Source organism: Pollicipes pollicipes, unplaced genomic scaffold (genome assembly GCF_011947565.3).
Source record: "Pollicipes pollicipes isolate AB1234 unplaced genomic scaffold, Ppol_2.1 Scaffold_5724;HRSCAF=6776_pilon_pilon_pilon, whole genome shotgun sequence".
Taxonomy (NCBI): Eukaryota; Metazoa; Arthropoda; class Thecostraca; order Pollicipedomorpha; family Pollicipedidae; genus Pollicipes; species Pollicipes pollicipes.
Window position 1 is genome coordinate 25,294,866 of NW_023596746.1, and position 12,549 is coordinate 25,307,414.

The window sequence follows — 12,549 nt, forward strand, 5'->3', positions numbered from 1 at the left end:
TTAAAAGGCGGACAGCAAAAGGCATCACTTGCTGAATCGTCACTGGAGTGCTGGACGATCGCGCAGACACAATTTCCTGTAGCACCTGATCTCAGAGGGTCCACAGGAAGCACTTTCTGAGTGCTCTTCCGACCTAAGAATGGACAAAACCTTCTGTATTACACTCACTCGCTGCACTCAGGTACCGGTTCAAATCCTTATGTTTTCTAAATACGTCGCCAATAAAACAATAGTCATTACGCAAAACAATGAACTTTTGCACAAGAACATCGAGTACAACGAGCAACATCGAGTTTGTCGTCAGAGCTAAGTTCGTTCGTGAACCGTAGACGCAAAAATGACCTTAGTGTTCGACGAATAACCTCCGGCTGTTATCAGCAGTTTACAAAAAAAAAGATTCTCAATGTGCCAGCATTACACAATTAGTTTCATGCACTCGCATGGGGGTGTAAATATTTCGGGAGTATTTGGAGTTTCAGTTTCAGTTGAGTGGTCAGGACGACCCGTCCCCTGGCGGCGCATCGAGAAAACTCGGAGTGCTCCGACCGCGGCGCCGCCGGGCCCACGATCATCTATAGGTGGCGTCGCCCGCCCTCAGTGTGCTCATTTGCTCGAGTTCCAGCTTCTAGTGTGTAGTGGCCACTTTTTGAGGCTCTGTTGGGGAATCTCCGCAGCCCAAATTGGAAAATCCGTCCCTTGCCGCCAACACATTTCTTGCAGAAGGCGGCTCATGACGGCTGAAGACGACTTATATGCCAGTTTAGGTCGTCGCCACGTGCGCAGATTGATGCGTGTACATTAGTATACCACCGAAAAACAGAATAAGAGGAGCCAGAAAGATGCCCACGTCAGAAAAGCATGGGCATGGCTTCATCCGCATAGTAAATAGATTGCTGAGGTTTACTCCGTTAGACAAAAACCACAGCTCAACATGTTTTTCATATTCGTTTTCTGAAATGTCTCCTCAAATATCTAGAACGCTCCCACGTGGCAAATAACAATCCAGTACTTGTGTTTTGAAGCACTGACTATGGGCTAAGAATGGCCATGACAGTCCACAATATCTGAGAACAGCATTTTGCGGCTAGTATCATGTCCCTTGCATTTCCCTTGCATTCCCTTGCATAGTTATTTCTTCCCTTGCAGCCATTCCTATGTAGTCAAGTTGCCATAATGCTAATTACTTGCATCATCTTGAAATTTCAAGTTCTGATGGCATGGCTATAACATCGCTGCGTAAGCATTTTGGTGCTCCTGATGCATTTACCAAGGGAATTAGTCGAGTTGCCATACTTAAACTCTCTTTTTGAGACCCTGCATTGTCGAATACCGCGAACTCGAACCGCGAACTGCCGAGTGGTGAGCTATTTTTGGACTTGTCTTTGGGCTACGAGGTCTTCTAATTCAACGCCAAATCAGAGGTTAAACATAAAACACAGGGATGGCCTTTGGCGTACAGTGTCACGAGAGCTAACGAGACCTTGAACACAGTACTACCAGCCAGTTCCCGTCGCATTGCTCTACTTCCCTTCTTAGTCGTTATCGCTATGTACACCCAGCTCCCCTTCGTTGTATTCAATGTCCATCTACTTCCTGGTGCAAAGGCTATAACGTGCGATTTTTCCGTAACACTTTAAAGTAGTCTGTACGCCAAAGGCTTGCATTGTGGCCAGAAGTGCTTCAGAAGTAACTGCTGCCATTGAGAAGGTCGGCATGACGGAGGAGACTTCGACGCTCTGACCGAAGTTGGCAATCTAGCTTCTGTTCTTCTGGCGGGGGGGGGGGGGGTCACGGGGAAACTACTCCGGGGGGGGGGGGGCTAGTAGTGTAGTGAGCCAGAAGAGTCTCTAAGATGTCAGTCAGGCCTTCAGCGGTCCCAGGAGACGATCAGATGACGCGGTGCAGCGGCAGACGTGAGCACCAGCAACGTAGGCTTGAAGAGGCATCTCACTCGCATGCTTGTAGTTAGGTGCTCTATGGCCGTCTCCAGGTAGTCCCTCCACTCCCGATATGTTTTGTTGCCCTCGAGAAAAACTGCCGCAAAACGGCGACAGTGAGGTAACCCACTCTCGACTAGTCCACCTGGCCACGTAGCTGTAGCGCTACAAGGGACCTTCCAATCTGAACGCACCTTGGCTCTCGACAGGGCTATGTCCATTGAAGAGTCACGGATTAATTCCACTGCCGTCAGGTTTAGTCAGCAGCGAAAGGCGCCATTACTTTCGGAAGTCCACAGGACTGAAATACCGGCCGGGTGAGCGGGTTTCAAAGCTCAGCAAGACTGACTGGAAACAGACTCTGCCCTGAGGTTTCAGACACAGGTGGTGTTCGGGCCAAAGGTCGACTGGCCGCCTGACAGTCGGACGTCCTTCCGTCTACGCTTGCGTGTCTCGAAATAACTCCCAATGCTCTCGGGACGCAGCTCACCCATCCCACAGCCGACGTACACTTGCATTAGACTGCATGTCTAATCTAATCCAACGGCCCTGAGCGCCAGACCAATCTCACACTTCACTCACACGGGCATGATGCATACTCCGATGAGTGTCCTGAGCTGTGCAGGGACACCGATGAGGGGATCTGTCGTGGACGTGACTACGAGCGCAGCGTCTGGCGGTGGCATCACCAGCAGGACAAACGGGAAGGCCTGGAACAGCGGCAAGGCCTAAGGGCATGCCACTTCATTATCGCCGTGCAGTTGCGTGTCAAGTGGTTAATGGCAACAAGTCACACCAGGCGCTGAGCGACTACCTTGAGCCAGCCGAGAGCAGTCGACAGGGAGGACATCGGCAGGCTCCTTGCAGGCGGGGCGGCGCACGAAAATAGCCCAGGAACTATTGTAACAAGGGGCATGGTATTGGGCGTCTACGGTTTTGCACTGTTTTGCCTGCACCGAGCTGCGTTGGTTTAGCTGTTTTTCGGCTCATACTGTTTCCTAGAAAGCAGGCAGTCTCGCTTCAAATCAAAGTCACTATAATGGGACTTCAACAACTTTTGGAGAATCGTGATATCAGCCCGCGAAGGCTTTCTTGTTTCACTTGTATCTGCTCCTTGATATATAGCAACAGTAACAGGATCTACGAGCCAAGATATCACGTCCTGGAGAGTTGAGTACCACTCGTACCAAGCGACGAGTTACCAAACTCGTCGCTTTGCAGCGACGAGCTTCTGAACAGCCACTATAGTACATGCGGTAGCATTTGTCTATGCATGCATTGTGGTCTCCTATGGACATGCGTCGTACACATAGCATATAATTCCATATCGTAATTTTTATAACGTGTGCAGCTGCTGCAAGTCGCATCCTTATAATGAGTACGAAACGACAACAAACGGCATGCATCGATCAATAGAGGGGATTCGGGTGACTTATCATCAGGTCTGACCTTTTACCTTCGGTTTGGCATTGACGTCGACCCCACAAATTAAGAATACTTGTAAAAATTGGCTCCCTGCCACAGAAAATTTATACGTGACTGCATAACATGACACGACCACCCAAGTCGTCGAGATACTACTTTGAATCTGGACCAATATTCAAGATGGCAGCAGCTGCCATCTTAAATTCTGGGAAATATGCAAAGTTGCGCAAGTAGCATCCAAGCTAATTTGCCTCTCTTAACTATATAAAGCCAGCTATATGGAAAACTTCTGTCAAAAGTTCGCGATAGTTTGCATCGTATGATTTCATTTAAAAAGCAGAAGGATGGCAACTTGACTGTACGTATCCATCCAAGTGAAAAGCGTCTTCTTAAGTGCATGCATGTATGCATGCATGTATGTAGCACATGTTTACAATATTATAGTGTTATGCATGCAGCTCTGTGCGTGGTGCCCTTGCACTAAGGATGAGAAGGCAGCAAGCGCTACATAGCGATCAATAGAGAAGATATTGGTGATTAATGATCAAGCTTGACATTTGGTTTTCGATTTGACCTTGGCTTTGGCCCAGTACACCAAAAATAACTCAGAAATGGACTCCCTGATATAGATAATTATCAAAGCCGGTGTCAAACTGTCCCTCCATGTCATCAAGAGAAGACTTGAAACTGGACCAACATTGAAGATGGCGGTGGCCGCCATCTTGAATTTTGAAGAATGTTTAAAGTTGCTTAAGTAGCTAATTAAGCTAATTAAGATTTCCTGGCTACACAGAACAAATATCTGTAAAAAGCTTGGGGCTGTCGACGTTACAGGAAGCAAGTTTGAGGATGGTAACTCGACTAATTTCCTTTTTAAGTGTATCACGAGCGCCAAAATACGTACGCAGCTTTGTGGTAGTCATGCCAGCAAAACACGGAACTTAAAGATTTCACAAGAGCAATATTCGTGCCAGACTTATCTTTGAAATGCATAAAACGATTTTTAAAGAGTGATGGGACACGATGATGGGATCGGCTGGTAACACGGTGATGGGATCCGCTGGTCAGTCAAGAGACTCTTAGAGGAATTTATCAGGTATTGGCTCCCTTCGTGAGGCAGGAGGCCTCCTGACCCGGGATTCTCCCGACCCGGGACCCGGGGAGGCCTTCTTCTGGCCCTGGATCAACACAAGGGCACTCGGACTCGGATATCGGCGCTTAGGATGTCCGCTCTTGTCACACTTAGAAAAACGAACTCTCAAAATCAAAACTCAAGGTCACAAAAAGCACAGTGCAATGAAAAAGTTGTTTAAGTAAGAAACGCACCACAAGCCATACCATGTTGATGTTTGTGATGCCCGCTTTCGTCACACTTCAAGAACAGCAATTTTCAAGGTAAATGTCACAACCACAAAAAAGCGCCATCCGGGCATTTATTCGTTTTTTTTATTAGATATCACAAGGAAGGTATCGCGTCGGTGCTCAGGAAATCCACTTAACGAGACGCGGTATCAAGAAGCAGTACTGGGGCATATTTGTTCGCTAAGCAAATGCAAGAAAAGTTGAGTTATATATATATATATATATATATATATATATATATATATATATATATATATGATATAAACGAAATCGAGAAATCAAAGTATTTATTACATTAACGAATAAATGCCAGTTTGCTGATCATGAGAGACTTTCACTCATGAACACTTACTCACAAGTCACATTTGATCTTGAGAAGAAGTGTTTCAGTGTAACAAAAGTAGGCATTAACGACATCATTACGCCACATCTTTCGTTGTATTTCTTATGTAAACAAATAAGTGATAGGCATCGTGTTTTTCTTAAACTTGTTCTTTGACCTTCAGAATTCGTTTCTCAAAATTGACGAACGCTAGCATCCGGAAGAACGATGTGGCACCATGTTGCGGCATCCATTAAGTAAACGATTTAAAGCGGCGAGATCACGTTTTTGCGACACCGATCTTTGACCTTGAGAGTTTTTGCCAGCGTAATGAAAGCAGAGATGACACGCATCAACATGACACGACTTGTGTGGTATTTATAAAGTAAACGAATAATTGTCAGGGAACCGCGTTTCAGTGACCTTGAACTTTGAGCATGAGTCAGTTTTTGATTGCGTTAAAAGCAGACACCACAAACACCAATGTGATACCCATCTTATTGCGTTCCTTGATTAAAGGAATAAATTTTAAGTTGCCGCTTTTAGGTGACTTTGACCTTTAACCTTGTTTGTCTTTGTTTAAGGAAAGAAGACATCACAAGCATTATTATCACACAGATTTTGTTTCATTCGTTTAATCAACGAATAAAGGTGAGGGTACTAAGTGTTGTGTGGCCTTCCCTTCAACTTTGAGGGTAAGTTCTTGCAGCTGTAACGAAAGCGGACATCATGAACATCACAGTGATGCCTTTATGTTACAGTGATGTTAGGTGTGATGTTACGGTGTGTTTGTGATGCTACAGTGATATTTAGCGATGTCACAGTGATGTTATATTTTTGGCAAAGGAATAAGTGTTAGGGTACCGCGTTTTGGGTCACCTTGATCTTTAGCCTTGAAATTTACTTTGTGGAGACGTGTCGAGAGAGAGCATCACGATTGTCAATACGGCACCAGTATTGATAGTCTGATTGATATTGAAATAATTAGAATAAAAAAGAATTGATAATGAAAGATTTTGTGTTGCACTTTTCGTGAGCAAAGAGCGAAGGGTGTTCAATTCGATGTGACCTCGATCGTTGACCTTGAATGTGAGGTTTTCTAGATGTGAGGAAAGTGAACATCGCAAGATTCAATGTAACCGTTTTTTGAATTTCTTCGATAAACGAGAGAACGCCAGGTTACCAAGTTACGGCATTTCATTGACCTGTAGAGGTAAGACTAAATGACTTAGAGAAGAGAAAATGACAGATTCGTGAATAGTTTAATGGGTTTGAGCTTGGAAGACTGCTGTAAAAAATCTGAACCCGACACCGAATTTGAACTTCAATACGTCGCTAACCTGACGGACATTGTATATTGCGGGTGCAACCTTATCACTGCTTGAGAAATGAGCCCTTCAGGCGGATGTTGACACCCAGTAAACGTTTTAACGTCATCGAATTCCGGCTCACTGTCGGGCACTGGTGGTGCCTGACCTGAAGGGTGTCTCTCCTTGACTCAGGGGGCCACAGCCGGCGCAGAGCCCTCTGGCTTGCATTTAAGGGCCCGGCCCTGCGGGCAAGGCTCCTCAATACGACCACCAGCCAGCCCTTCGGGCCCTCGGTTCGGTCCCTCTTTGCCAGTCCCGAGGGGCTGAAGGTCCCCTCGGAAGACCCGACGCCACTGCTTGTAAACGCACTAGGAGGTGAAACACAGCACGTCGCTTCAAGTCCAGCCGTTTTGTATTTGTCAATGTCGGACTTCGCATTGTCTCGATCAGACCTGTCGCATTTCAATGGCACAACTTCGATCAAACTGTCGGCACTGATTCGCCGAGCTCCTACGCCTCTTCGATGAAGCCGCCTCGGGCCACGCGGTGCGCCATGCACAGGATCATCAGCTGCAGAGTCAGGAACAACGCCAGACCGACCGTGATCTCCACCACCAGCGCGTAGTGGCCCTCCACTGAAGCCCACAGCACATGGTAGCAGCCGCGCCTGCCAATGGAAAAGAGGTTAGGCCGGCGCTCACCTCAGGCATGGCACAAACGATGCCCAGTTATTCACGGTTGTATTCATTAGCTTCTTAGCCCCAGCCCGGAGCCGTCACGCACCTGATCGCTGATTCTAACGTCATCGTTGCACCTACCCTGAGGGGCCCAATTACGCGTTCCGAGGAACCAATGGGCTGTTTCGGGGCACCATCCATCGTCTTTAAGATCCCTACCTCGTCTGTAGCATCTGCTGGTGTGCATCTCCGTTCTATCAGCAAGGAACGGCAGCATTAAGTCGCAACTTCTAATCTAATAAAGGATTAATCTAGAGTCGTGGTTAGATAGATTTCTGGAGTAAACACGCGCTCGGGTAGGGTGTCAGTTCAGCTCCCAGAGGATTTTCGAAAATCGTTCAGAACAGCGCGGAGTAGTCGCGCCCAACTGCGTATAGCTGTATACAATTTAATACCTGATCTTTGATATAAAAGTAGATATAGCTCCTTTTGGTTGCAAACCTAGAGCCGGTTAAAGTCAGGCCATGGCTGTCAGGGAATGTAGCGGCTATGGACACATTTTCAGGCGATCAGACAATTTAAATTAGGATTGCAATTAATTATGTTCACTTTGGGTTAGGTATGGAGGTCAGATCAAAGTAAAAGCTAAGTCACTTCATTGCTGGACAACGTACTTGATGGAGAAGTTTTGGACGCTCAGTTAGAATTCCCTGATACCACGGATGTCAAAAGATTACTTTTCCGACTTCATGAACGTCAGGTAAGGTCACTGACCTAAAAGGACCTTGATCAACCGTTTCCTTTGAGGAGCATGCAGCGTACTTGGCGTACTTGGTGCCAATTATGCATCCAAATATCCATGTAATCCTGATGGTTTCTGTTCGTTTTTTCCCTTTGAAACTCAAATCAGATCCCGGACCTAATATAAACATCAGGGCTCCTTTGCTTACAAGAGACGATTATGTCAAAGAAGGTTGCGAGGGGAAATCTGAGGGCATTTTGGGCACTGATCTGAATTTTGACCTGGTTTGACCCGAAAATTTGACCTTGTTCGACCGGAAGGCTACGACCTAGGCACCTCAAATTTTGACCAAATAAGGCAATATATGGTGTTACCTACTCCTGCTAGTTTGGTGTCCTCTTGGTTTTGACATAAAAGATTGACCGGCCCCGTACGTTTCGCATTCAGTCGGCCACCTGGGCGCGTGTAGCATCAACATTAAGCAGTGCTGGTTGTGCAGGTCATGAACCCAGCAGTGCTGGTTGAGTAGGCCATGACTTCATCATTCGATTGTGAAAATCCAAGTCGACGGCAAAATTTTTCAGCGAACGCTTACCGTGCACAATGCTTGGCGCCGCCCATCCTACCACCTGATGACACCAAACCTTCAGCGCGGCTGCTGCCACCGGCCCGAAGGCCGTTCCAGGTGGGAAAAAACAGCGAGCGAATAACTAGAACTAACCCCGCCACTAATGAGTGAGTGGGAAGGCAAGTGATCCAACCTACTGAGCTACCTACTACCTTTTCGTGTATCAGAGGAAAGCTCTCAGGGTGGACGTCTGGCGGGTAATTTCTCCATCCCCATGCACATCTGATCGCCACCACTAACCGCAAGCGACACTCACATTTTGACGTGACGGATGTCCCAGGTCTCGGGTCCACCACTCAGGTTGGTGCGGTTGAAGAGCTCGGACAGCGGCGCCATCGTGGTGATATTGGCCAGAAGCGCATTGGTGCTGTTCGCCGTCACGTTGCCCATGCCGCTGCCGGTGACGTTCTGCAGACGGTGGCGGGCCCCCTTGGTGAGCGCGTGAAGGGCGACCGTCGGCCGCCCCAATTCGCTGGAGGCCGGCGTCACGGCCAGCGAGGCGTTCACCGCGGCCGTCACGTTTTCGGCAGCGCTGGCGTTCGTGGCGACGGTGGCGATGATGGCCGGGGTCGCGCCGGCGGGGCCGCTGAGCCGGCCGCACTGGAACCCGGCCGAGGAGTGGCAGCAGGATGGAGGCAGCTGGATGCCGGCCGCGTGGTAGTCGTGCGGACCGTCGACACCGCAGCAAGTGTACTTGGCCTGGATCTCGTCCAGAAATCCCACCAAGTCGTAGGGGTGGTAGCGAATCTTCGCGGTGAAGAAGCTGTGCATGCGCCGCTTGAAGTTGGCGCGCCCGAACAGGGACCAGAAGAAGACGATCATTTGCACCATCAGTAGGAATGCTACGCATGTGACGTACACCAGGAGGAGCCTATAGGAATTGCAGGCTGCTCCAAATACGCCCATGATGGAGATGAATGTTGTTATTATTCCTGAAATAAGAAGTGGTCGAAGGATGCTATAACAAAATTGGCAAGAATCAGGCTTTCCTGCAGCCACGATGGATGTTATAACCATAGCGAATCCAATGATAAAAAATAAAACATTTATCAGCATAAGAAAGATTCTGGCGCAGAGGAATGGCTCTTTGTAGTCTTCCTTCTCTGCCGGAGGTCGTGGATACGGTACGCGGTAGCTCTGGGAGCTTCCACTGCTTCGTTGTAAGCGGTCTGTGACATCGAACGCCCATGACGGCTTGTTACTGCTCCCGTAGGCAGAAGGGTAGACCATTTTTATTGGTTATAGTCAATCATGGATTTACATGTCTGTCGTTAAATGCTATCGGGAAATGTTCCTCTCAATTCAAAGAAAGGCATCGTTGGAACTGGTACAACTTTGCCCTCAGACCGAACAAAACGAACGAAATCAAACAAAATTCAATGCAAGGATGAATAGAAAACAAAAATTTAGCTCCCGTTCTGGGAGCGCAAAAGGCAGTGCGGTGAAATCAGTGTTGAAAATAAAACGGTGCTCACGTGAAGAGCTTAAGTCTTCCGCTTCTCTCTTAGATGATCTGTCAGAAAATAAAATAAAGAATTTGTCACGCATTGCTCTCATTATTACATACGCATACGCGCAGCACGCACGCACGCTCGCGCGCACGCATGCTTGCTTACACCCATGTACGCACGTACACACGCCCTCACGACGCACAGAGATAGAAAGATAGACATAAAGACACTAGGCCAACACAGAGCCGCAAGAGCCCATCGAGGGTAGCCTACCTCAGAGCTGCAAGATTAGCATATTCCACATTCATCCTCAACACTAATCTTACCACCTGACTTGCCTGCATTTAGCTATAAGTGAGATCCTTAGATCGACTGAACTTGTACAAACGGTTTTTAAATGTTGCAAGGGGGACATCCTACAGTTTGGTTTGAAAGTCCATTCCAACTATTCACTACTCTCTGACTAAGTGAAAGCTGTCTTACACTTATCATGATTAAATGACATATGCCACAGAGAAGCCCAGTTCACTAGCTTTTCTAAGTCAGGCTTCACATGATCGGCATTTTTCGACGCCCCCATCAACTAAATATCGTCAGAAAATGTAAACACCTTATTCCTCCCTAATCCTGTCCCAACATCATTCACAAAAACAACAAAGAGCAACGGGCCATACACTGACCTATGTGGAACATCACTCTCTACTGGCTCTCAGTAAGCCTCCCGTAGAACACGCCTCTAATACATGTTGTACATTTTATATAGGTTTTTGCGTTAAGTCCCTCTTGATGGTGTGATGTTCCCAGCATATTTGCCCACCTCCTTTCTGAACCTCATATAAAGCACATTTTTGCTTTACACTCTTTCCAAGTCAACAATTTTACATCGTTAATTGAGTGGCCCAGTGAATAAAAGAAGAAGGCTACGGGGTAGTCCACTGATGCTACTTCAGTTCATCAATCCTTGTGGATGATAAATATTTTTCCGAGCGGATATATAAAGTCAACGCTGTTCCTTTCCGACATGATATATACATTAGCACACAGTACAGTGATCAGCAAACGTTGCGTTTTTTTTTTTGCTTTACATCTGATCGTTCCTGAAAAATTCGCCGACAGATGATGAGTTTTCTCCACACTCCTGTCTGTTTCTCCGCTGGTCGTTTATGGGCTTCCTTGTCTTTGCGTGTACCAACTGATCCTTCAGGCTTGCTTGCCCCTCTTCGGTGAATAACAGGGGTTGGCTGGTCGATGTTTTTTTCGCGTGTTGAAAGTGGTTGTTTTTAAGTGTTAATATGTTGTCTATCTTAAAGCATTTGTCTCATGTTAGGCAGATGGCTAACGTGGGTTACAGCACGCGTGACGTGGGTTAACATTTTGATTTTTTTTTTTTTGCTCTGTTCCTTACTGGTAATACGTTGTTCACGCTCAATTTGTCGACCGTTCCAGCGGTGTAGTTAGTTTATCGGGATACCCCGTTTTTAGGTTTAGCTTTCAGATCTCTCCTAAGCCGGATATAATAAACTTGGCCGATACCGATTACCTTCAACTGCATAGCTAATCCTAGAAGCACAGTAATTTTGGCGTGGTAAGGATGGTGTGGTGAAAAATAAGGGTAGGTTTTGCCGCCGGATGATTTTAAGGACAAATCAGTTTGGACATGGCCGTCTTGTAGTATTAAAATCTCGTCAAAAAATTGCATCTCAGTTTTGGAATAGCAAAGATCAACTTGCATTTTGGGTGCATGTTGTTTGCAGCACTGTGATACTCTGGCCATGCAATCATACACTATAAATGCCATCAGTATACCTAAAGTAAACTAACTCTGTGAGGTCCAGTTCCTGATCGATTTCTGATTGCTGCGTCTCCAAATACGTGCACGCATAACTCTTCCCCGATTTTGAGCCTTTTGCTGTGCTTTTGTGGTCAGTTTCCTGTGGTGGGTTGGTGCGCACGAGGGCGACAGCCGTCCACGTTCTGCGTCGCCGGCTGCCGCTATCACGTCTCCTCACGAGACCAAATTATGATTGAGGAGCCGGATGTACTAGCCGGATTATGTTAAGTACGAGTGCGACCCGGATGATGCGAAGCGCGCGTTTCTTCATGTAATGACTCCGGTACACCCAACAACAACAAACACATGTGAGCTTCAGTGCTAGGAAGAAGTGGTTGGCCGGTTGGCCGGGGCATTGGCGGGGCAGTAGGCCCGGTCAGGCATTATAAGCAGCTGTCTCCCCGTAGCTAGTTGTGCGCCCTTTACTGCGCTTTCCCACCTCCGCCGTTTAGCTGGTGATGATATTCAAGCAGGGTAAAACGGAGCTAGACGCATTGCCTAAAATTGACCGTCCTGAACCCCCACAAACGCATTCCCAAATTGACAGGAATTCCCCGAAAGCGGCCAATTGCATTGGCAAGCGCCCGCTGGATATCAACCCTGGGAGCCTCCTAGACCCGATCCACACAGACTTCATACATTCGGCGCCTCACCACATTTCTACAAGCAGACATATCCGCTGGCGCCCACGGCACCCCACTCATTCTTGACTCGTACACGGATAGGGCCCTTGCTCCCTCCCCCCGTTCCAGTGCCTTGCATTATAGCTGTCACATCTGCGCGAGTCCTCGTTGAGCTAAGTTTAGTTTCCTTCAATGCGTTTCATCCATCCAATGAAACCACTCTTAAGCCCTATTTAAAACA

The 12,549-nt window shown here is 47.3% G+C and overlaps 1 protein-coding gene across 1 annotated transcript; it reads right to left on the reverse strand.

Annotated features, from left to right (window-relative positions):
* Positions 1 to 6,745: 6,745 nt before the first annotated feature.
* LOC119103465 (uncharacterized) lies at positions 6,746 to 9,829 on the reverse strand. The gene is made up of 2 exons (XM_037227014.1): positions 8,660 to 9,829; positions 6,746 to 7,023 (listed from the first exon to the last, which is right to left on the reverse strand). The coding sequence occupies exons 1-2, from the start codon at positions 9,631 to 9,633 to the stop codon at positions 6,867 to 6,869; spliced, it is 1,131 nt and encodes a 376-aa protein (XP_037082909.1). The 5' UTR covers positions 9,634 to 9,829; the 3' UTR covers positions 6,746 to 6,866.
* Positions 9,830 to 12,549: the final 2,720 nt, after the last annotated feature.